Raw genomic sequence first — 25,918 nt, 5'->3', positions numbered from 1 at the left:
GCATACCTAGTACAATATTGATAATTAAGCTTTAAGCAAACTTAAAGAGTAACTGCACCCTGGACATTAGCATTATAATATGCCACTCATATTAAAAGTGCTGTGGGGTATACTATCTTAATGCTCAAGCCATTATTGTTTAGGTGTTATAAAACAAAGAGCTTCTGTTTACCTATAGGACTCAATAAACAAGATATTTCTTAGGTTTTGTGTCCCTCAGAAGTCATTCCATGCATTTAGTACATCAGGAAGTCATGTTTCATCCAGTTCTTGACAGGAACAAATAATGTGTTTAAAGAGTTGGATGGAATCTTTGTTTTAAGAATTTAATAAGACATTTGCTCTCCAGTCAATTTACTTTGTGCTGTAGTCTCAAAGGGAAGAAAGGCAACTATGCATATTGCTTAAGAATTGCATTTGGGGAACAAAGAAGTTTCCTTGGCTGCAACCTCATTAGCATCAGCTTTTTGTATGTTGATGCAGCTAGGTCTAGCCATAACATATGGACACAGGTGGCCACTAATGAAATACTGTAGGTAGTCAAACAATTTCTTATGGCCAGTTTGGGCATGAGAGACTCCTAATTTGAGGGAAGTCAATAAACCTGAACAATACACCCTGTACTAGACTGTTCTGTACCGATAGTGTCAGCAGTGGACACTAGTTTTTAATATACGACTAATGACATACCTGTACTCCATTAAGTGAAGCCACCCCCATGTATAAGAAGACACCATACAGGACAGGCATGGGGATAAACTAGAAAATATGAAATATGAAAATGTTAGATCAATGTATTATATTGTTGAATTATTATTATTATTATTTTATTATACAAGATTTATATGCTGCCTACAGCTTGAGCAGTGTTTTACAGAGCAGTTACAATACAATTCAATACAAAAGAGTTAGTAAGGCCCTGCTCCTTAGAGCTTACAATCTAATAAGCAGTCAATCATAAAAATTGTTTTAATAAAGGAATAGTTTTATTTTTTGTAGTGGAAAAGGGTTGCAATTTTTGTCAAGTTTTTACTGCTTCCTACTTCCCTTGTGGATTTCCCCTTGCTTCCATTCCTTCTAACAATAATGGCCTTAGGATATGACATGAAATCTCCATCAGGGAAATTGACAATGTCCTTGTGCTAATTATTACTCTATTCGGTCCCCTCTAAAAATATTTGTATTGGTCATGTGTCCTTGTTGGAGAAATTTTTTCTCACTTCCTGTCCTGGTGACAATGTTATCACAAAAACAAATCTGGAAAAATATATGTGCAGTAATATAAAGGAGTTCTGACAATTACAACAGCATTTCCATTAGCTGTTGATAACATGAGCTAATCACTGTTTATTACTGGCATATTATGGCATACACACAAAAATAATTTACATAAAACACTCAGAAAGTGTAGGATACAATCTAAGCGAGGGAAGGTGGATATGTATTGCGATTGTTCTTTGGTCCCTGTTGTTAGTCCTGCAAAAAGCAAGTGTGACATATTATCCTTTGCAGCATCTCTTGTCATCCACTGAACAGTGAATAAACATGTCAGGACAGGTGACAAAATGGCTTGATCACTCTGGAATGATCATATTTCCTCAAGTAGAATGACTGTTATAGCAACACATACATGTCCTGCTTGAAATGATCATCCATAAGTTTTGTGCTTTTTCTTGAAAAGGCCAATTAGAGACAAAACATTGGAAACCTCTGTTAATTTATGTCTACGATTTTAAAAACACCATCACTAGAAGACCACTTTAAAATGGAATTAAAGTTTGCCCTTTGATCAGCAAGTTCTAATTTCTATGGCATCTCATTAGTGCTCTCTGTGTTCTGTGAGATCACTAGCTCCCAACTGCAGCAGAAATTACTTTTTACAATAAGTTAATTAAGCCTCTTGCCAAATCCCTGGGACCTTGGCAACAAAGCTGTATGGAACACGTCAGATACATTTAATTACATTATATGTTCCTTAGCCAGAATTTTTCTGTTAATATTATTTTTTTTTTTTACTATTACATAGGTCATATTAAGAAAGTCAGTTTAAAATGAATTCTACAATTTCTAAAACAAAAGGAGAGTGCTGTGAGAATTTGCTAATGTCCTAGTATACCGTAAATCCAACACTTGCATGCTTTGAAGATACCATTAGATGGCAGTGTCAGCTCATTCAATATTCCCCATCTAAATGGCACACAAGGACAGTGTCGCTCATTCAATGTTCCCTATCTAAATGACACGCAGTACATGTTCTTTCCTTCTCTGTCTTTATAATAAAATCCCAGTGTTCATTTATTAATCACTTTGTTTAATATTTTCCAAGTATTCTTAAAAAGCACACACAGCACAAGACAACAGATTTTTACTGTGGCACAAAATCAATTGCTAAGTAGTAGACAATACAGAACTGAATCACTCATGACTTGTAAAGGTTAGAACATTTTTTGCAAAATAATTCTTGATAACAAGGGAGTGGTGAATAAAGCTACATCACACTGGTGGGCCAGAACAACACCATAGCAAAATGTACGTGGTCTTTTAGCAATCCTGTCACTAGCACGTTGTCACCAGCAACAAGATATTCATGTGATATCAATCTTAGGGAGAAGAATTTAGCACAGTGTGGAAAGGTTAGATACTTTGTAAGCTTTTTGTTGTTAACTGTGTCCCCGTTGCTGTTTTCCCTTCACTTTCTCAGATGTTGGCAATACTGTCCGGGTGACCGGAAATAAAAGGAATTTTCCCCTATGGGGCTACAGACTGCAAAAAAAGTGACCTTGTTGCTAGAAAAACAACTGCACTAAATAGAGCTTGTAAAACAAGAAGACAGGTACTTCCAATCTTCCCTCTTTTTTAGGAGGTACAGGTATAGCCAGTATCTTGCACAGCTGCGCTCTACTGTTCTGTGCCCTGTCCCCTATGACATTACTGTGCCCTGTAGTGACATACTATAGAGGGCAGCAGATGGAGCCACAGCACAGTAGCAAAGGGGTTGATTTGCAAATACGCTGTTCACTTTGCAAAGGAATTATCACTTTGCAAGTAACTTTTACCTTAAAGTGGTTGTAACAGTAGAAGATTTTTTTTACCTTCATGCATTCTATGCACAAAGGCAAAAAATCTTCTGCATGCAGTTCCTGCCCCTTTATACTTATAGGTCTATCCATCAGGTGAAGGCTGGAGGTGATGGTTCCTCACTAGTGGTGATTCCATTTAATGTTATCTTGAGCACAGGAAGGGATTCTCTCTATAAAAGCTGACAAAGACTTTCATCGTATTTGATTATTGAACATATTTTTATGAGAACTGTATTCTATGTGAGAACCCTAGAATACATAGAGGATTTGCAAGGTTTTAGCATCTGCCCTGGATTTCTAGAGTATCATATATTGTGTCATTTGCAGCGCTGTCCTGTTAGCAATATAGGTAATTATGACATGTTTGCTATTTTTAAAAATATAACGGAGCCTTTACTATCGCTTTAACTTAGTAGATGTGGTGAAAATTCACTTTGGAGAGAATGTGCAAGGAAAATGGAAAAAAAAAAAAAACAGTGTTATTTTGCTTGCATATGATTGGATGTTGGCAGTTAGAAGAGCTTCACCTCATTCACTAAGCTAAGGGAAACTCTCCTTGCAAAGTGCAATTTCCCTTGCTACGTCAACAGCCTATTTGCCTTTAGTAAATCAGCCCTACGGCATCCAACATTCCTGGAAATGTCAGATATCAGCATCAGCTTTAGCACTGCAAAAGATAGAAGATTGGAGCTGCCACTTGCCAGTGTGGCAAACACTCCTCTTCTTCTTTTACAGGGCACTTTTAGTGCAAAAGTTTTCCCAGTGACTGGGAAGTTTTAAAAGATAATGCGCGATAATGGAAACTGTTAACTATACAATACACTTTTGTGAATTGACATTATAGTAGTATTTTTCCAACTCGGACTGCAGCTGGTAACTGGAAAACTGTTGCCAACTGTTGCAGAGCTAGTACAACTACAAAGTGATGTATAACTAAATATGACAACAATAGATCATCTTGAAAAGTAAACTTATAATAGAACCAACAGGATACTTGCAGGACTCCTATGTGCTTACAGAATGTAACATTTGCAGCTGCTACAGCACTGAAAAGTGATACAATATAAAGCAGAAACACACTGATCTCTTTCGGTTATATCAACCTCCCTTACTGAGAAGGCAAATAGTGCTGGAACAGACGGTACTCAATAGATTCAACAATGAACTGGGAACAGAAACAGAAGTATCTGGTAGTACTGATTCTATTAACTTGCTACATGCCAATAGAGCGATAACAGATACTTGGTAATTGTTTGTTCAGCAGGACTTGGTTTATAGAAAGGTCATATATCCCCAGGCATATGAGGGGAACATCCCCAAGGGTAGACAGGCTTTGTTTATTATCTTATCAAATGTCTCTCTTCCATATGTATTCAAGCATAATATAAAACCCATTCTCTTTTCAATCCTCATGCACATTTTTCTACAAAGTACTTGGAATACTGCAGACAAAATGTTACATTATAGTAATAAATGACTGAACCCACTCATCTAATTCCAAAGTGCCTTTCACCTCTTTCTAAAGAGGTAACAACACAAAAACATGTAATATATTGGAGCTTATCAATCTGTAGCTGTAGTGGCTGAATTACTTTTTTAGGCTTTTTTTCCCCTTTATTTTCACCTGATGATCTAGGTCACTAGGTTTGTTATTTTTATCTTCCTTTCGACCAAGCTGTCCAGCAAAAGTGGCAGTTAGAAAGTTGAGACAAACCATTTACCACTGACAGGGGTGCTTACAATGGTCTTTATCCAAAAAGGAAAAAAAAACTGCTTGCTGTAACTGCTTAAGGCCTCATGCACACAGGATGTTTTCTTAACTCTCCTTTCCTTCAGGCAGCAGCATTTTGGCAGAAAAAAATGCCTGATACTTGTAAAAGTGTGTACCTTGTTTAGACACATTTAGCTGCATCAAGCATTTAGGAGTTAATTCATTTCACTGGCCAGAATAAATAATTTATTCTGGCCCTTGAAATTAATTAACACTAAAACACTAAACGCGCCTAGCATTAACAAGTATCTACATGCGTTTACATTCCTTTAGAAGCATTAAACATTTTTTCTGCCAAAACTCTGCTGCCCCTGGACGCACTGGCAATGGGTTTTTTCCTGCCTCTAAATGTTTATGTGTGCATGGACACATAAGGGTTGATTTACTAAAGGTAAATATATTATGCACTGCAAGTGCAGTTGCTTTATATTTGAGGGGAAGCTCTGAAATGAGGCGAAGCTATGCTGATTTCTTTCATCAAATTATGTGAAAGAAAAAATGCTTTTTTTTTTTATTTTGCTTGCATGTTCTCCTCAGATCTAGAGCAACTGTACTTTCAGTAGACTTGCAAGTGCACTTGCAGTGCACAGCCTATTTCTCTTTAGTAAATCAAGCCCATAGGCTAACATACAGGGGAGTTTAGATGCAGGAAAAAAATGCCAGATACCCCTAGAAGCAGCTGTGAAAATGTCCAGTGTGCATGACGCCTAAAAAGTGTTAGCTGGAGTTCAATTTTAATTTGTTAGCCAAGTCCATCTAAACCTGCTAGCATATCTAACAGTATCCTCTCCTCATATTGACAATGCTGCTGTCCAAGGGTGTCTCCATTGCTGCTGCATCCACAGCAGAGACAGCCAAGGACAAGAAGTTTATTACAGGCCTGAAAATAAAGAAAGAAAAAGCCCTAAAAAATATTTATGCAGCCACCACATTCATAGATTACGGATTTTGATAAATGCACTTGTGATGAAAATGATACATATGCATTGCATGGTTACCTTTAATATGGGTGCCATGAAGACGGATATACCAGTCAGTAAGAACACAACAATACCTGTAACTCGCTGCTCCCTGCAACAAACAGTAAATGGTTAACTCTGTTCAGCAGAATATAAATATCACTAAATATCATTAACAGAAGAATATTCTTTTATTAAAGAACATGGAGAGAGTATTTGTTCCCTTGTTTTGGATAGAATGGGTAAGGGTTTGAATCTCTGTTAAGCGTTTATTCCTGTATGTGTTCCCATGCAATAAAAACATATTTTCCGGTGATATTTGTCTAAGTGGGTAATTCCTTTCACTTTGTGGAGAGTTTCTATCACTTTCTGTTGAGTCAGAAGTGAAAGGAAATTTTCCCAACGAAACACTGAAAGCAAACGATAAAAATTGACAGGGATTTTGTATTCCAAATTTTAAAAATGTTTTGGATATACATACTGTACAGCCTAATTAAATCCAAAGGACTCTAAATAAAACATTAAGCCTTGATTCAAACTATGAATTGCATATGAATTGCACAGTCAATCCTGTTCAATTCACAGGCTCAAATTGCACCACATCGCACCAAAGTCATGCATGCAACAATTTTGGAACCGCACTGCAACCGGATTGCACGGTCGTATTGTACAATGCAATCCGGTGCAGGCAAATGCGCTGCATTTGGGGTGTCGTTAAGATTGTACTGACACCCGCTGCAGATTGCAAGGGTAGTGTGATTTGAATGTGGTGCGGGAATTTTGTTTAGGCCCGGTTCACACCGTGATTCACATGGGATCCAAATGCACTGTGATTTCAGCCCATTCATTTGAATGAGCTGAAATCATGCCAGACCGCAGCAAAAGTAGTGCATGGGCTACTTTACAAAACACAGAACAACTAGATTGCATGGTTCTTTTTTACCATACAATCCAGTGCAAATGCACTGTGTTTATGACCCGTGTTTGGGATGTCATTAGCATTGCACTGACACCTGCTGCAGAACACAAGTGTAGCACATTCTGAATGTGGTGCAGGAACCACGCACGGAAAGCAGGTTTCCTGCACTGCATTCTGGTGTGAACTGCATCTAAGCGAAATATTAAAAATAAACGGAAAGGCTGCCAATACTTCAAACATACACTAAATACACAATTTTAGTAGATAAATTAGTTATATGCATACTGAAGTAATGCACAACAACCATTTAGAAAGCACTAGTAATTATTGCCTGCTAATATTATACTGTATGTAGTGAAGGCAAATTTCTAAAACTAGAGCAGATATAGTCTGAAGCAGTTTTACACAGTAACCGATCAGCTTCTAGGTTCAGCTTGTTCAGTAAAGCTTTGAAAATGAAAAAAAGAAGCTGATTGTTTGTTATTCACAGCTCCAGATTCTGTCTGCTCCACACTTAGCAAATTCGCCCAGTGTAATTTTTAACAAAAAAAAACACTGGGCTGTATTTACCACAATGACACTTGTGGAGCAGTGTCTAGGGCAGTTGGCTTAGAGGGGCAGCAGCAGCTCTTGAAATGTACAAATTGTGATAGGTTTTAACTTTTTTTTTTTAATTCCCAAATTCTGGAGATTTGTGTTTAATCTCAGCAACAAAATTGTAGGGGAAAGGGGTGCAGAGGATGTACAAATGGGTCAGAAGGAATGAAACAATCTTTCCATTGTTCTGTTTAGCAGGTCATGCAGTTTAAAAGTAACAATGACTATATCAGATCTCATGATGTCTTTAATAGAGCATTCTATAGTTTTTGCTAATAATTAGCATTACAATATAACAGTGACATCATTTAAATGTACCTAGGGCAGCGTATTGTCTAAATAATTCCCTGCACACACATACAGTTCAGGAACAGGCACACTGCTCCTGCAGTCTGCGTAGCTGCACCAAGGTAGTAAAAGGCAGAAGGAATAATGAAGGAAATATTGGAGGAGCCTTGTCCCTCAACAATAAACTGTAGAGAGATCAGAACGTAACTATAACTATTATGTTTAACTGGTCCTGTGCCATGAGTGAGCGTGTTGACAATTGATTACATAAGTTTGGTAACTTTAATATCAGGAAGGACAGAGCGTCACAGCGTAATATAAGAGTGTCAGAGAAGGGAAGCAACATGCTGACCAACACCTAGAAAATATATGGTATTTTGCCAAGAGGACACACGATGAAAGACAGAAACTCAATGGGGCTCAAGATGGTTTTTGCCCAAGTGTAGTCTTTGTCCATCATTGTGTGTATTTATTTTTCAGTAGTACCTTACTCCCAAGAACTTTGGTTGCTCTCCTGGAGCTGATGTCTCAGTTTCCATTTTCAAGCTGTCGATGTGGGCAATAGAGATGACAGTTGCAGCCACATACCAAGGAAGAGCCATGAAAGAACACACAATCATCAGCACAGCCACCCAAAACAGGTCCAGGTGGTACCCAGCTCCTTTCTATGAATGAAGACAGATGAATTATTTAATTCAAAGCAAAACAAACAGGTCACTATTATTTTTGTGGTCATAACAGCAGAAACATCAGATTTCATTTTTTATGTCTGCCAACAATACCCATTTTAAGGAGTATCTGTGCAGTGATTGTAGAGAAGATATAATGACTACATATATGTTATTAATGTGGGGTCTTGCAAAATGCAGCTATTGTTCCAGTGATGGAATGCTACTACAAACTGCAAGGAGTAATTCACAGGAGACATCTGAGAATTCAGGAAGTAATGGATAAAATTGCACATATAAGAATATCAGGAAAGCGAAGAGACTTCATTATTCTAACCAGAGCGATGTCTGGATTGGAGTGAATTACTCTTTATGTCCTGTGAATTTACAACAGGCTAAAGTCACTAATTGACACTGAAAGTGATCTGGGGAACAGAGAATAAAGGTCTTCCACTGAGCATGACATGTTCAAACCTCACAACATGTCAGTTCCACCCTGCTTAACCAGAACAATCACTGCACTTGACAGAGTCTCATTTGTAGTGCATGTGATACTTGATTGATCTATGAGTAAATAATACATGTATAGATCTGAATTGTTCCAAAAGTAATTAATGTTGAAAAAAACTGGTTAAAATATTATTTTAGATTCCTAAGAGGTATGCAAAGCTTAACACTATGAATGATATTGAAATATATAATAACACGTTAATCTGATTTATCTCACATTGTTATAAGTGAAAAGTAAAAAATAGATTGAAAGTGTCTAGAATATCCAATAATATACATTTGCTTATGTTTTAAGCTATCTATATAAGCTATAGTAGATCATCCTTTAGATTGTAAGCTCCACGAGCAGGGCCCTCCTATTCCTTCTGTACTGAAATGTATTGTAATTGTACTGTCTCCCTTATATTGGAAAGCGCTGCACAAACTGTTGGCGATATATAAATCCTGTATAATAATAATAATAATCAGGATGACTGCTGCTGTAGTACAAGTATGGAGCTCCTCCTAACTAACTTCTGAACTACTCTCACAATAATATGACATAAAACTCCTAGCTAAGGTGAAGATTTTAAGCTAAACACTTAGCAGGTATTAGGGAAAACCCTGTATTTATGAATACATTATTTTTTTAATACAAGTAATGTAAGTACGAGGAGCATTTAAGTCAAACCGAGATTTTTAATTTTATAAGTATAAAAAGGGATGCTAGCGTGGTGGTACTACACGCAGTAGTAAGTTGCAAGTGTGTCGTATTAGTGATAGGCATGTCACAGGCCAGTGCAGAGACTGTTAATCAAGATGGCAGACAACAGTGCAAGGAACAGCATTTGGTGATGAAGTTTCTTGTAAAAGAAGGTTTTAACCCACGAATATCTACAAAAGACTTCAAGCACAGTACGGTGATGAGACACTCAGCCACAGTAAGACATTTGAATAGTGTAAACATTTCAAAGATGGCCGTATGTCCGTCAGTGATGATCCTGGCCGTGGTGGTTCCCAGCCCACAGCAGTCATTCCTGTGAACAATCAGCATGTGGAACTCCTAATCTTGGATAATCAACGCATAACCTGTTGTGAAATTGCACAAGACACGCATCTTTCTGTGGTCAGCATTTCAGCACTGATGATGACATGAAGTAGGCTGTCCTAGGATGGTTCAGGTGTACTGACAAATCTTTCTATGCAAAAGATTTCCAGGCATTAGTTAAATGCTGGTATAAGTGTATAATAGTAGCAGGGGAGTGTGTCGAAAAATAAATGCAGTTTACACTCTTTAAAAATTGTTCTTTGATTATATAAACTCAAAAGACCCGGTTTGACTTGACACACCCCTCATATCTAAATTTCACCTGGCCTCTTGCAGCTCCCTATACAGACTAGAAGAGGGAGAAGCAGCATAAGAATCAGTAAGCTGTGCTGCAGTGACCATGTGGTCACAGGCAGGATACTGAGAGAAGAGAGTAGAGTGACTGAGAGAAGAAGTCTGCTGCTTCTCATTGCACTGTCCAAACACAGGCTGGGGAGGGACAAAACATGTGTAACAAATGTTATTTACCAACAGCAGAGAAAAAATAGGTTGCCTGTCCTGCCAGACAGGGCTGTGCTGTATAGCAGGGAAGAGTAAATCCCAGGAGTTGATGGATATACAAAATCTATGGGTAGATAGAATAGCTCCTTTATATGTATTTCTGAACACTTAGCCTAGAGTTCAGCACTAAGGACCAACAATTTGACACTGATTCCACTCATATTTCTCATCCACTCAGTTCTTTAACATAGGGGCTAGTGAGAGAGACCAGCAATTAATGTTTCCATCATGAATTGCTTCCACTGCCCTGAGTGTATGCTAACGACACCTCTACATCACTACCTGCATACACTATTTTCAGGGGGCAAGGTTAAGGGACTTGAACATATACTGCTCACTGCTTTGAAAATCTAAGATTAGACAAGAAAGAATACAGTATATTTGGTAGTGCTATCCTGGATATTAGTGAAAATAGTAGTAGTTTTCCATTAACCTGTATTCTAGATTTTACTATGCCAGGTAATGAAAGGTGTTTGCATAGGGCAAAAGTAAAGATGGATGGAATTGCAAACTCCCGGTGAAATTTTCAGTAATATAACCCTGCTGCCTGTTTGGAAACAGTTCTGTGACTGACTATAAATAAATAAATGGTGTCTGTAGCATGCTGTTTAATATTTCAGTGGTCTCTGATAGAGAAGTGAAGAAATGCGGAGAGCCAATATTAAAGACGCACCTTTAGCTTGTGTTCCTTCCTGTTGACGATGACACCTGTAATCTGTTGATCCATGAAGATTAAGATGGTGACGAGTAAAGCCGGCAAAGCAGAAGCCAGATACACCCACCAAGGGTTTCCTCCAAAGGGGGGGACAAACCAGCCTCGGTTGGGACTTGTTGGCTTAAAGGGAAAAAGTTGTATATTTAGTGAGGTGAACAGTTTATCTAGCTTGGTCTGGTTCTAGTTACTGATTCTGCAAGGGAAAAAATATTTTGTGAGCGGCAAACTCTTTTTCTTGGCAAGTGTTGCTCTATTTAAAGACTTCTACTAAAATCTATTTCTTCTATGAGAAGAAAATGAAGGTGGAAATGTGCACAACATTTTACTCACTTGCATATCCAATACATTGAAGTTGCTCTGCCAGTCTTTCGTTCACACTAGTGCTGAATTTCAAAACTTGGTGTCAGTCATAGTGATTTCAAAGGTGAGGGCAGGCACCAGAAAGGGATGGAGAACTCTAAAAGCTGCCATACAGAGCTCAAATTTTTGGTGATTCAACACCCAACTTCTGTCAAAAGAGCCAGTGGAAAATTGTTGGCTGAACAGTGACTGCATCCAATCAACTGCAGCCAATATCTAGGTATTCTGGCAGTCATGGGTGCACACTGCCAAAATACAATAGCCGACAAGAGAGATTTGTCCATCCGTGCTGTTTGGTGTCTGTTAGATTTACTTTGTTCGAGCTGCTGGCCGAACAAAAAAAAAATCTATGCATGTATAGCTAGCTTAAAAGAACATCAAAAAACCGGACATTCATCTCAGGCTGCCCTTGTCATTTAATCAAAGCGTGTTATCTTTGTTGCACCATGGGGGCAGTAAATGTATGCAGTGCAAATTGTAGTCAGGCTAGTGTCAGTCTACACTACAGAACAATCCTTTCTTTCTACTTTATGTTGGTGCTCTTAGCACATTGTAGTAAACCAAAAAATAAAAGCCACAGATTGTGACAGGTCTGTTTTATGCAGTTATAACAAACCAAATATCCCTGATCTATAAGGTAAACATGCCGGATTTACATTATTAAACAAACAGATGTGTGTCATATGCAAAGTTTTGTACCAGGAAAAGGTTAAAACCCCTTTTTTTTTTGCTTATTACTGTCTCACTGCAAATATTTTTCTTCACTTTACCAATGACACTAATAGCATGTAAGAGAAATATTTTGAAAGTGTGGGAAAATCCTCTTATCGACAGCTGTCCCCAGAACAGGCATCCCTGACGGAAGATTCCCATTTATTCCTGTTCCAGGGACAACTGCAAAATTTTGGATTTTCCATCACTTTCTATCCCTGGACAATGGTCACCAGGACAATTAGAGAGGGTAAATAGGGAAAACAGATAGCAATAAAAAAAACCATATTGTACTCACCTTGAATTCACTTGGGACAATCAACTTTGGTGTATCAACTCCAACAAGAGCATCAATTCCACAGAAAATCAAAATGGACAAAATGATGGCAAAGTCACTGATCAGTTTTCTGGCCTATAGTATGAAAAAGACCCACAGAGATAAGTATCAAAGTGTAAGGTCGATCATTATATTTAAAGCAGACACAGTACATTTGTACACGTTTGGATTTATATTGTAATAAGGATTGATCAGGCACATATTACTAATGAAACATGTCTACGATTTCTAATTAAACACATAACAATAGCCTAGGCTAAGAGACCCATTAGCACACAAGGTCCCAGGCACACATGTCTTGAAGCCCCTCTTGCTTATTATATAAAGGTTTATTAATCAGTCAGAATATAACTTGGGAAAACATGGGACTAACTGAATTCTGCCAGAATGATTTAAACTTTTTTACCACATTATAATGATAAAGGTCTAACTGGTAGGAAACTTTGATGTGGCCTGGAGAGCCAGAGGGCCCCATATAGGTTTTGCTTTGGATCCATATTAAGTATAGTTTTGCTTTTGTCACAATACTGTACATTTTGTGCTTAGTTAAACTAACAGGAAACGCTGCAGTAAGCAAGTTATATATTTCATAGTGTGGGGCTTACAAAGGGATATTAAAAATACATCTGCTAAGATAATACAAAGAGATATTAAGATACACCTGCTTCATTGTGTTTTAGCTACATTTTATGCAGAACAATTTGGTTCAAGTTTTCTCAACCCAAGCTAAAATTTCCATTTTGCTGACCTCAAAAAAAATATTCTGATGCCGGAAAGAGTTTACTTGAGTGGATTTTCAACAACCTGATACTTTAATTAAGTGACTGCAGGTAATGTGAATATATGTTCTGCTCCCGTAGTTTCACAATGCCCTGCATGATCACACACATTTCCAAAAGGCAGGGTACTGGTATCGCTTGCTGGATGACACACACAGCAGGAAACTGAGACTTTAAATGAACCCAGATCGACAGTCAGAATAAAGACAGGATATATACATTTCTACAAAAGACCAAATCCCCCCCCCAAATTCTACCTCTTGTAGAGTTACATGATTTAAAGATTCAGTTTTTATGTATAGTAGTGAAAGCTCTTAGATGAGATGTTTCTGTTTTGTATTGTTTCGTACTTTTCACACTTACCATCTAACTGCAGCTAAACTCAAAAATGCTAAAAAGAAAGAGTAGAGGGCTCTGGGAATCATTGTTGCCTTGCCCAAAAAGGACTTGAGCAAGACAGACCCTTACAGTATAAAAGGGCTTGTACCCTCTACAGTAACTGCTACGCTTGAATTCCACACTCCCCATTTATTTATTTATTTATCGAGTTTATATAGCGCCAAAGGGTTTGCTCGGCGCTGTACAATAGAGGGGGGGACAATACATGAAACAGTACAGTAACATCAAACAGCACACAAGGGGTAAGAGGGCCCTACTCTTTCGAGCTTACAATCTAGGAGGGAGGGGGTAGAGGTACAGGAGGAAAAGGCTGTGGGGGATGGAGTGGTAGGAGGAGGGAAGGGCAGCGGCTGTTAGGTGAGGGTGGGGTAGGCTTCCCTGAAGAGGTGGGTTTTCAGGGAGCGCCTGAAGGTGAGGAGGGAAGGTGACAGTCTGATGGATTGGGGTAGTGAGTTCCAGAGGATGGGGGAGGACCTGGAGAAGTCTTGCAGTCGTGCGTGGGAGGAGGAGACCAGGGAGCAAGATAGAAGGAGGTCCTGTGAAGAGCGAAGGGTACGGGTAGAGTGGTACCTGGGAATCAGGTCGGTGAGGTAGTTAGGGGCAGTGTTGTGCATGGCCTTATAGGTCAGAGTGAGCAGTTTGAATTTAATGCGTTGGGCAATGGGGAGCCAGTGGAGGGAGAGGCAGAGGGGGGTGGCAGAGGTGGAGCGGCTGGTGAGGTGGATGAGTCTGGCAGCTGAGTTCAGGATGGTCTGAAGTGGGGAGAGTTTGCACTGGGGTAGGCCGGTGAGGAGGGAGTTGCAGTAGTCAAGGCGTGAGATAATCAGGGAGTGTACGAGTAGTTTAGTGGTGTCTGGGGTAAGGAAGGAGCGTATCCTGGCGATGTTCCGGAGGTGGAGCCTGCATGTATTTGTGAGTGATTTGACATGAGGTTGAAAGGAAAGGTTTGAGTCCAGAATGACGCCAAGGACCTTGGCTTGCTGGGCGGGATTGATGGTGGTGTTGTTGGTAGTGATGGAAAGGATGGGGGGGGTACGGGAAGGGGGAAAGACGAGAAGCTCGGTTTTGGAGAGGTTGAACTTGAGGAAATGGAGCGACATCCAGTCAGAGATGTCGTTTAGGAGGTGAGTGATGCGGGCGGAGAATGTGGGGGTGAGGTGAGGGGTGGATAGGTAGATTTGAATATCATCAGCATAGAGGTGGTAGTTGAAGCCGTGGGAGTGTATGAGTTTGCCAAGGGAGGAGGTGTAGATGGAGAAGAGAAGGGGTCCAAGGACAGAGCCCTGGGGGACCACAACAGAGAGGGGGAGGGAAGAGGAGGTGGCGCCGTTGTAGGAAACGCTGAAGGAGCGTTGGGATAGATAGGACGAGAACCAGGAGAGAGCGGTGTCTCTGATGCCAAGGGAGAGTAGTTTATTAAGGAGGAGGGGGTGGTCGACTGTGTCAAAGGCCGCGGAGAGGTCTAGGAGAAGGAGGACAGAGTAGTCGCCTTTGGCTTTGGCGGTTAGTAGATCGTTGGTGATTTTGAGGAGGGCGGTTTCGGTGGAGTGTAGGGGACGGAAGCCGGACTGTAGTGGGTCAAGGAGGTTGTTGTCAGTTAGGTGGGCGCATAGGCGATCGTAGACCAAGCGCTCAAGGAGCTTGGACGTGAGTGGCAGCAGGGAAATTGGTCTGAGGTTGTTGAGGTCAGTGGGGTCCAGGGAGGGCTTTTTGAGTATGGGGGTGATGTGCGCATGTTTTAGGGGGGAGGGGAAGACGCCAGTAGAGAGGGAGAGATTGAAGATGTGGGTAAGGGAGCGGATGAGGGAAGAGGGGGGTGACCGGAGGAGTTGAGAGGGGATAGGGTCCAGGGGGCAGGTAGTGAGGCGGGCTTCTGAGAAGACTCTGGTGACTTCCTCAGTGGTAGTAGGGCTGAAGGAGTGCAGTGATGGGGGGGTTACGGTAGGCAGGGCCTTGGGTGTGGTGGGGGGCAGTGCCGTTGCAAGGTCAGAGGAGGGGAGAGATGAGGGGGTGATGGAAGGGGGGAGGCTAGAGGCTTTAAATGGTAAATGCCTCCACCTTTATGAGATGCTGTATTCCAAGCCTCCATAATTTCAATATGTGTGTCATTTGCGCTATGGGATACTTGTGGCACATTTAGTGATGTCAAATGCAGGCCACATGTGCAGGGTATACACATCTATAACTTTACCTGCGTAGTATCTATTACATACTATAACCTGCGTGGGATCTTGTAATAGTATGTAGATGTTGCGGCTATATTATATGTATGCCGCTGTCACCATGACATATGATCACCGCTGTCATCATTACAGTATGTATGTATACTGCTGTCATCATTATTATGTTGCTGGCATAATCACATTATGTTTCTAAGTGCTTTTCGCAAGTTTTTGTGATATGACAAAAGAAACCTTTTGTCATATATGTAATCAATCCTCAACTCAACAAGATGTAATCATTAATTTATTCTCAGTTAGGTATTCATAGCAGCAGTTAGTGGGTAACAGCAGAAATCTGTAAAATACTTGTCTATACCTTTATCTTTTTTCAATTCTTTTAGATACTCACTGTGGTTGGAAAGTAGCGGCTGGTTTTGAACTTTTTCAAAGCCATAGAGCATGTGTAGGTGCCAAAGAACAGGATAAAAGACATTAAAGTGATGTCAGGAACAAATTTACAGCTTCTGCCAACAAGCTGGCCTCCATATTTCAGACATTGCTTTTTGTTCAGAGATGACCATTCAATGGTGTGGTTGTGGTACTGTAAGGAAGAATACATATGACTGACATAACAGAATCACCTAATTTAGAACATATAACTTCATAGCAGTACCCACAGCAGCACTAAACAGAACTTCAATCCAGCACCAGGAATTATAAAATGCATATTTAATTTTAAAGAGTTGCAAAAATCTTTTTACACATTGTGGACAAGCACCCTGAAAGAATAACTATTCTTTCCCAAAATACTGGGTTCCTGCAACACATAAAGTATGTGCTGCCAAATCACAGGCGTACCAATTTTTAACCCTATATATCTGGCACTATACATTTGGGCCTAAACAGTGCTAGTGGAAAAGAAGATTTAAACCTAAAACATAATAGAGTGTATCTGAAAATGTATAGTAATTATGTGAGCTAACATGTAGGGCTCTCATTTATTTACTATGAGCAAGTCTCTACCACCCATCTTCGCCTCAGCATATAATAGTATCTACTGTAATTAGTTCTGACTCCCTGTTGGAGTTTTCTGAATCTGATAGCTTCTAAAGAAATTGCTAGTGGCTCCCTGCTGTACTAGTTCACAAGAGTACCCTTAAATAACAAGTATCGCCTGAAGTTGAAAATCCTTCCTAAATCCATTAGGGGAAACAGGGCACATAGCACTTGTTCCCATTCAAATCTGTGCAGTGGTTGTTGAGCTAGCATGCTCTTGACAGCCTGCACAATCCCTGCCCATTCCTCCTCTGAAAGCTGCCAGGATAGAACATCTGAATCACTCCATCTAATTGTACAGCCCTGTGCCTCCTCTGCTCCCTTTTTGCCCTGAAAACAAAGAGCCCAGACTTGCACACTAGCCTCCTGCTATTTCGGAGGAGAAAAACTACAGTTGTAACTGTCTGCTGGTGTTGTTGTTAATGGACAGCACTGAAGAAAAGTGCCATCATTCACAAAACACTAGCCCACAGCAACACATGCCAGCTACTACAGTGGTCTCTCTTGGGCAACTGAGCTAAGACCTTCCCAATATTCTTGCCAAACAGACTAAGGTAGAAGCTTGCGTGTGTTGTTGTAAATTTGTGTTTTTGTGAATGATGCCGATCCTCTCCAGCATTCACAACAGCACAAGCTGACAGTTATTACTGTAGTCTCTCTTCCAAGAATAAGTGATTGGGTCTGGGCTCAATCTTTTCTGTTAATATAAGAAAGTATTTCAGTCTTTTTTATATCAATGCAAGGAATTTCTTTTCTGTTGAAGGAAGATGGCAGAAGATGACAGAGCTGAAAGAGGAGATGAAAGACTACATAATTAAGAGGGGGCACTGGATTCAGTGATGGCTGTAACTTCTTTACAGGAAAGTTCATAAATTGAGCTTCAGCCTGGTGTGGAGTGACAGACAGAAATAAAAATGTTGAATTTTTCAGAACCACTACGCAGATCTGAACAGGACCAAGTGCTATGTGCATGGAGCAGCCTGGGGGATTCAACAATAACTGGCAACTGGTTGTGACGTGCGCGACAGAGACTGACGCAGTCCGCCATTTTGTTAAGAGTATCCATTTTTCTCCCCTCACCCCCTCCCGCTCTGAGAGGAGACATCTGGTCAGCGTGTGTGTGTGTGTGTGTGTGTGTGCTGGTTATGGGTCACTGGCAGGCCAAGGCATATCTGAGCTAGGTGCCTAGCTGTCTGGGCGAGCTGTCCCATTTCACACCTCGGAAGAGATAAGGCAAGCTTTCTCCAGAGTTGAGAGAGATTCCAACCTAATAAAACCTAACTCAGTGTAGGTGACAGAATCAGATAACCTCTGTTAAAACCATTTTCCCCCTATGTCTCATATCTTGGAATATGAGAGACTTACATAAAAACCGAGCTTTTCGCCAGATGGGCTAAGAGGAGCCGAACATTTTGGTGGGTCACTTGCCTTGTCTCGGACACACAGTAAAGCAGAAAAATAGATCTCGCAAACCGTTCAGTGTACACTTTCATAATTCATATCTAATAAATCCTCAGACTTGTCTGCATAATAATCTACCCGCGGGTTGAGTGTCACTTGTGCAGATGAAAAGTTATAGGCCAAATATGAGTTATGGGAAATTTTTGCTCTAGTTGAGGCATCCACCCATCTCTCCACGCCCTAAGCGGAGATTGGTCCTTGACTACAGAGCCACCCCCTGTTGGGGATTACAAAACAGGCTGTCAGGCCTAAGAGTAGGAAGTTGAAGAATTTCCCATTGACCATTGTAACATAGGGAGATCAAAGCACCCTTCTGCTCTGAACCTTGGATCTGCTAACCCAGGACTTTGGCAAGTACTTTAACCCTTTCACCTCTCTCTGATATCTCTTTGCTGTGCTATGGTTCTCTGTATATTTATATATATATCTTAGTTACATCCTTTTTCTGTAAATATTTTTATTGCACCCGTTTGACCTTTTAGTAATAAATCTTTCTTTCTGAAAGTGTTGAACTGTTTCTATAGCTCTGTATTGCAATCTTGAATCCCTGCCTCTAAAGAGAATGCTACTGTTTGCTTAACCCTCTGTATAACAGGCCTGTGTTATGACCGTTTTATACAGACGATTATCTCAATCGTTATCGTGTTATAGCTGATAATGTCGAGTTTCCTCTTCCTCTGTACAAAAAGGAGGTGGTGGCAGTGTGAAGGGTTAATTGCGTAAATAACCTGACCCAGTAACAATCGCCTAGGCTGCCGGTACATCGATTGTGGCCCATTAGCTGGAAAATCAGTGTGCAGGGTGCAGCTGGGTGTGGCATTGTTACGCACGTCACATTGCGGTTTTAGATCGGCTAGTGAGGGTCTACAACCTTTAAGACATAAAGAGCCACTTGGACCCATTTCCGAGAGGGAAAAAAAGACTGGGAGCCGCAAAACCATTGCAACATTTAAAACAAATCCGACACTGCATATATTGCAAAAAGCGCTCTGGTCATGAAGGAGGTTTAAGGGCCCAGTAAGCAAAGGGTTAATCAGGGCCACAGTGTATCATCATAATCACAATCATAGCCTTAGGTCAGTGGTGGACAACCTTTTTTTTCAACTGAGCCAAATCTCGCCAAAACCACGATTGAAATTTATTTTGAGAGCCACATTTTTAAAACTGAAAATACATCCCCCATATAGTAATTCATCCCCCATAGTAATTCATCCCCCATAGTAATTCATCCCCCATATAGTAATTCATCCCCCATAGTAATTCATTCCCCATATAGTAATTCATCCCCATAGTAATTCATCCCCCATATAGTAATTCATCCCCCATAGTAATTCATCCCCCATATAGTAATTCATCCCCCATATAGTAATTCATCCCCCATAGTAATTCATCCCCCATATAGTAATTCATCCCCCATATAGTAATTCATCCCCCATAGTAATTCATCCCCCATATAGTAATTCATCCCCCATAGTAATTAATCCCCCATAGTAATTCATCCCCCATATAGTAATTCATCCCCCATAGTAATTCACCCCCCATATAGTAATTCATCCCCCATAGTAATTCATCCCCCATAGTAATTAATCCCCCATAGTAATTCATCCCCCATATAGTAATTCATCCCCCATAGTAATTCATCCCCCATATAGTAATTCATCCCCCATAGTAATTCATCCCCCATATAGTAATTCATCCCCCATATAGTAATTCATCCCCCATAGTAATTCATCCCCCATACAGTAATTCATCCCCCATAGTAATTCATCCCCCATATAGTAATTCACCCCCCTATAGTAATTCATCCCCCCTATAGTAATTCATCCCCCATATTGTGTCAATTCACTTACCTTTGCTCCACGCGTTCCTCTCGCCGTGTTCCCGCGCCGTTCCGGTCTTCAGGGCGGACTGTGAGAGGAGAGGAGTTCGTCACGCTGCCCCGCCTACATCCTGACAGCCAATGTTTGCCACGCTCCGTGGGCCAGATTATAAGGTCCGCCGGGCCGTAGTTTGCCCATTGCCGGGCTAGCTGCAGAGTCCTGACTTTTGGGGCGGCCGACTGAGAGGAGGGAGGGGAGCAGGCGCCCGGCACACAGAAGAGCCGCAGCAAAGGTGAAAAAGAGCCGCATGCGGCTCTGGAGCCGCGGGTTGCCGACACCCGGGCTAGTCCTTCGGTCACGAGTTTTCTTCTTCAGTTCTAATTTCATTGCTTTAAGATCCCAGCTCTTGGCATTCAAGCCCTGCATTCTTTTCTACATTAAAGGCACTCTTATTAACTTAAAGTGGTTGTAAAGGCAGAAGGTTTTTTACCTTCCTGTACTCTGTTCATAAAGGTGAAAAACCTTCTGAGTGCAGCTTCCCCTGCAGCCACCGCCCCCACCCATACTCACCTGAGCCAGTGATGTGCATGACAGCTGAGGCTCTGTCGGCTCTCTCACATCTCATTGGCTTAGAGACAGTGGCTGGAGACATTGGCCAGTGGGGAGGGAGTGGGGGGCCGGCCAAGTCACACACTGTAAGTCTTATGAACAGGGAGCTAGCACAAACAAGTGCCCTCAGAGCAAGCAGGGATGAGAGCCAGCGGTGGACTCCAGAAAAGGAGGATTAGGGCTGCTCTGTACAAAACCATTACACAGAGCAGGTACTATAAGTATGTTTGTTATTTAACAAAATAAAACCTGGGCCTGTAAAATCACTTTAAGATACTTACTGGATCCTCAGTGGTAGTCAAGAATTCCAGGGGAGCTTCTGTGGTCTCATTAAAAAATGAGCTGTTACCTGCAACATAATGTTTTTAGTTTATTGCCATATCCTCATCACATATAACAAAAATCAGCGTTTGTTTATGTAGTGTTTTTATTTGAATTTATTTTTAATGTTCAACATATTTCAGATCTTGTTCACACCATGTGCAGAGACCTGCATTTTTCTGCATCTGTAAAACGCAGGTCTGTGCAAGGGCACAGATGTTTCTGTATTTTTCCGCAACACACATAGAAAATGCACACGTGTGCATAAACATAGCGTAATAAAAGGGGGAAAAAACAAATGTACTTCTATCTTTCTACCCATAAAAGGTAACAGGAAGAGATAGCAGCAGATAAAGGTTAACAATGCAAGAAAAAAAGCGCACTTCAGCAGAATATTAAGATGCTTACAAATGCACTGAAATGCACATAAAAATGCATGTAAATATGTATCTATGCTCATCAGCTCTGTGCGTTTTTTCAATGAAATTTTATGCACATATGGTGTAAACAAGTCCACTGTTTTTAAAAAATAATGAAGACAGGTATACAGCATGTGAACTGCATCATAATTGTGGGGATACACAGTAAATAATCTTCAAACTCCCAACTGCAAATCCCTCCTTAATGTAATCCCTGGTAAATAATATTACAAGATTACTATGAACATGCTCTTGGTAGATATCACATACACAAGGAAGCATACATTCACACTTGTACATAGTGAAGCCAAAAGGTGTAGGAATTATAAATAGCATAGATTTTGAGAGATTAAAGAGTATGCAAACCCAGCATATTCCTTGTATGTGCCTGCTGTACCATGTATTTGTATGAAAAAGTAACCTGTTCTCTTTGTATTGAAATCCCTGGTGTTCCTGCCAGTCCCTCTGCTTTCCTATTAAGAACTGACCACACTAAGCAGGAGAACACTCCAGAGGACATGTGATCACTTAAAAAAAGGGGGGGGGGGTTTTTTTTTTAATCTATACTCAAATGTTTTACCTTTCATTTCTATTTTAACCACTTGCCCTCCAGAAGATTCCCCCCCCCCCTTAATGATCAGGCCATTTTTTGCTATTCGGCACTGCGCTATTTCAACTGATAATTGCATGGTCATGCAATGCTGTACTCAAACAAAATGTATGTCCTATTTTCACACAAATAGTGCTTTCTTTTGGTGGTATTTGATCACCACTGGATTTTTTAGTTTTTTGTGATATACATGCATGCATATATATGCATATTTCTCAGACATTCAGAAAACCAGAATAATTTTAAAAATTGTAACTATTTAAGGAAGAATAAATGTCAAGCCAAAATGACTAATCATAGCGATCACATGATGACATGTAAACATAAACTGTCATGAATGGCAGCCATTCATGACAGCTTGCTTACTATTGTGATCAGTCACATAGTACAAGGCCATTCACAGAGGCCTTGTACTGTATAATATCTGTAGCCAATCACAGCATCACAATAGCAAGCAAGCTGTCATGAATTAAAGCCATTCATGACAGTTAAAACGATAGCTTATGGCAGTGATCAACATTGTTATAAGCATTCACAGTGTAAAAAGAGAAAACATCCATGATCACCCCCCTCCAAAGTAGTACAGTGTTACTATGATGACACTGAACTACTCTGATGACAGTATGTAAAAAAATTGTTAACAAAAAGAAAAAAAATGTTAAAAAACAAATTGTACTTAATTTCTTTATTTTCCAAAAAAAAAAATTGTGACAAAAAATTACAATTTCAAAAGACTTGCCTTGCCTCTTACTAAATACCCTTTGGACTGTCTACTTTCTTGGGTGGTATTTGTACTGTCCTGGCATTTTAGGGCCTCAAGAAATGAGACAGACTGTCAATACATCTGGATTAATCTATTTTGAAATATAGCTATACCATAATTTGTAGACTATATTGTCTATAACGTTTACACAGACTAATCAATATACACTGATTTGTTTTGTTTTACCAAAGAAATGTAGCAGACTACATGTTGGCCTAAATTTATGAAGAAAGATTATTTGTTTACAAAATGTTATAACAGAAACTAAGGAAAATTATTTTTTTTGAAAATTTTTTATCTTTTTACATTTTTCAAAAAATAAAAAAACCAATGGTGATACCACCAAAGAAAGCTCTATTTGTGTGAAAAAATGATATAAATTTAATTTGGGTACAGTGTTGAATGATTGAGCAATTGCCAGTTAAACCAGCACAGTGGTGAATAGCAAACAAAATGCCCTGGTCATGAAGGGGGTAAAACCTTCCGGAGTTTAAGTGGTAAAGAAAACAAGTTTTGGCTGGACATACACTTATGTTCTTATGCAACTTTTTACCCTGATCTGCACATCTCTTGCTGTCATGTGTTTTCATATGGAAATTGGTTTGCTCAAATCAAGACTGAACCTAGATTGGCCAAATTCACAGGTAACTGAAGATTTCCTTATTCACTGATCCACTATATCCTGTCACCCCCCAATCTCCAATGAAGTAATCTAGTAAAAGTGTGGATCCCTATTAGATCACTCCTGGGTCCTGTGCTCTAGTGAATGATTTTCTAAAGACAAATAGGCTGATCACTTTGCAAGAGAATTTCCCCAAGCTTAGGGAATGTGGTGTAACTCTGAAGACAGTATTCAATCATATGCAAGGGAAATAAGAAAAAAACTATTATTTTGCTTGCACATGATTGGATAATGGAAGTCAGCAGAGCTTAACCTCATTTATTAAGCTAAGTAAAAATTCTCCTGCACAGTGAAAATCCCCTTGCAAAGCCAACAGTCTACTTTCTTTTGGTAAATCTAAAATTTTGTATACATGTGTAGGCTGTACTGGCTTTCTCACTCTCTGGACCTTAAAATCCATCGAAACACATTTCAAGTACATGTCCAAATGCATGACATTAACACATATAAATAGAAAAGCTGGAATCTAGGCTGATAAATGTAAACCATTCTTCGCTACATACAGTTCATGGCTTTTCCCACAGTCAGCGGGAACTTTGTGCTGTTTTTCTTTCAGAAAGTATTTAATATTTAATGCATTGGCTTTTGTAGTTGACACAACAGGAAATGCTAAACATGTGGTCTGTTGAAAAATGATTGTAATTCCACTCTCCTGGTTCAGAAGTTTAAGAAATCTTAAGGTTAATTGCGAAGGCATTATCTTGTGCATAATTACTTATTAAACGTGGTCAAAGCAAAGTGATTTTCTTTCAACAAATGATCTTTAACTGCACAGACACATTTCCCAAGTATGCGTAGATGCGCACCCAGAATATCAATTGTGACTGCTCAAATATAAAAAAGCTATGTGTACATTTAGATCTTTGCTCCATCAAGAACAAGTAGGCCTTCAATCAATCACGGTTTATCTGACGTGCACATTTGCTGTTCAGTACAAGAAACATGTACAGTGATGGACTGTCTTAATAAGGTGTAACTTAAAATTAAAAATAATAAATATTTGTGAATAGGCAGGCTTTTTATGCAGAAGAGACATGTCATGTCTTTTGCATTAAAATGTCTTACCTGCCTGTCCGCACACACAGCTCAGGGTACACTTTTGGCATCTGAGGAGATGAATGAACTCCAGCGCATGCATGGGAGTGATGCCTTCGTGGACTGGCCAATCAAATCATCCAATGATCAGAACCTGACTGAAGACCATCCGAACATGTCAGCAGCTAGTCAGGGAGCTCCTGAGACACCGCAGCACTGGAGTGGAAGTCAGTATAGCTCTGCTTTAATCAACATACATACTATAATTTAATTTAAAGTGAACCTCTGATTTGCTCATGCAGGGATACACAGGGATGTGACCTTCCCTGATAGTGCTCTTTCTCAAGCAATGAGTCACATGTTCCTTCATACTCAAAGTACCAAGAATTTACTTTAACTTTAGGCTCTGAATGGAGCAGTGGGGGAGTGAAAAAAAGGGTAAGCAAATATGCTACTGAAGATGGAGGAATTAAAGTAAACCTATTATTTGCCCTCAATGGGTAATTCAAAGGTTTAAAGGACAAGTTCACCTTTGGGAACATCTAACATGTTCCCAAAGCTGCAGCTGCTGCCTGCAACCCCCCTCCCCCTGTGACAGAAGTACAGGGAGAAGTTCCTTGTATTAGCTTTCAGATTTAAAAACAGTGCTTCCACAGTCCGCCCACATGGTGGCGTCATTCATTTACAGTGTTCTGTGAATGAATTAACTACATGAACTACAAGTGCTGACATTCTTAGTGGTTATGGGCTTGTAGTTCTCAATGAATTACCATGGCGCAGTGGAGCGCCATGGTAGCTCATTGAATCTTCCTGTCAGTATATCTGCTTACCTGTACATCCTGTATGGGCAAGCAGATACTATATACTGACAGATCTGCAGGAGACCTGCATGGCACCAGCAATCTTCTGATTGCTGGTGCAATGTTTTAGAGGTTCCTGCAGTCAAAAATAATAAATGCAAATTTCTTTACCTGCAAAAAAAGTGCATTTATTATTTTTGGTCAAAAGAATAACTTATCCTTTGAAGAATATGTAGACCCAACATTTCATATTCCTGATATGTGCTTGCTGTACCATGAACTTGTATGATAAAGCATCCTGTTCTCTTTGTATTGATTTTTTAGTGTGAAATACTTGGTGACCCTGCCAGTTCCTCTGCTTTCTTGTTAAAAACAGATAGAATGTTTTTTAAATCTATACATAATTTTTCTGCTTTTTAATTTTTTACAAGGTGCGGGTTTACAATCAATTTAATAGAAGCCTAAAATTCAAATGCTTCTACTAAACAACTGATCCTTT

At 39.9% G+C, this 25,918-nt stretch overlaps 1 protein-coding gene across 11 annotated transcripts in view; it reads right to left on the bottom strand.

The window, feature by feature from the left end:
- Positions 1 to 25,918, bottom strand: part of SLC4A4 (solute carrier family 4 member 4) — a 370,302-nt gene that overhangs the window by 38,839 nt on the left and 305,545 nt on the right. For all 11 annotated transcript variants that reach the window (XM_089679581.1, XM_089679582.1, XM_089679584.1 and 8 more), the window contains 7 exons: positions 21,071 to 21,138; positions 16,253 to 16,444; positions 12,465 to 12,578; positions 11,054 to 11,215; positions 8,101 to 8,279; positions 5,850 to 5,922; positions 691 to 759 (listed from right to left, as the gene is read on the bottom strand). In XM_089679581.1, coding sequence (XP_089535707.1) covers positions 691 to 759; positions 5,850 to 5,922; positions 8,101 to 8,279; positions 11,054 to 11,215; positions 12,465 to 12,578; positions 16,253 to 16,444; positions 21,071 to 21,138 — 857 coding nt within the window. The remainder of the gene's footprint in view (positions 1 to 690; positions 760 to 5,849; positions 5,923 to 8,100; positions 8,280 to 11,053; positions 11,216 to 12,464; positions 12,579 to 16,252; positions 16,445 to 21,070; positions 21,139 to 25,918) is intronic.

This window comes from Staurois parvus, unplaced genomic scaffold (assembly GCF_062004578.1).
Source record: "Staurois parvus isolate SC_StPar_1 unplaced genomic scaffold, SC_StPar_1.0 ptg000227l, whole genome shotgun sequence".
Classification (NCBI taxonomy): domain Eukaryota; kingdom Metazoa; phylum Chordata; class Amphibia; order Anura; family Ranidae; genus Staurois; species Staurois parvus.
The sequence above is the reverse complement of the archived record's forward strand: the minus strand, read 5'-3'. Positions and strand labels throughout refer to the sequence as shown.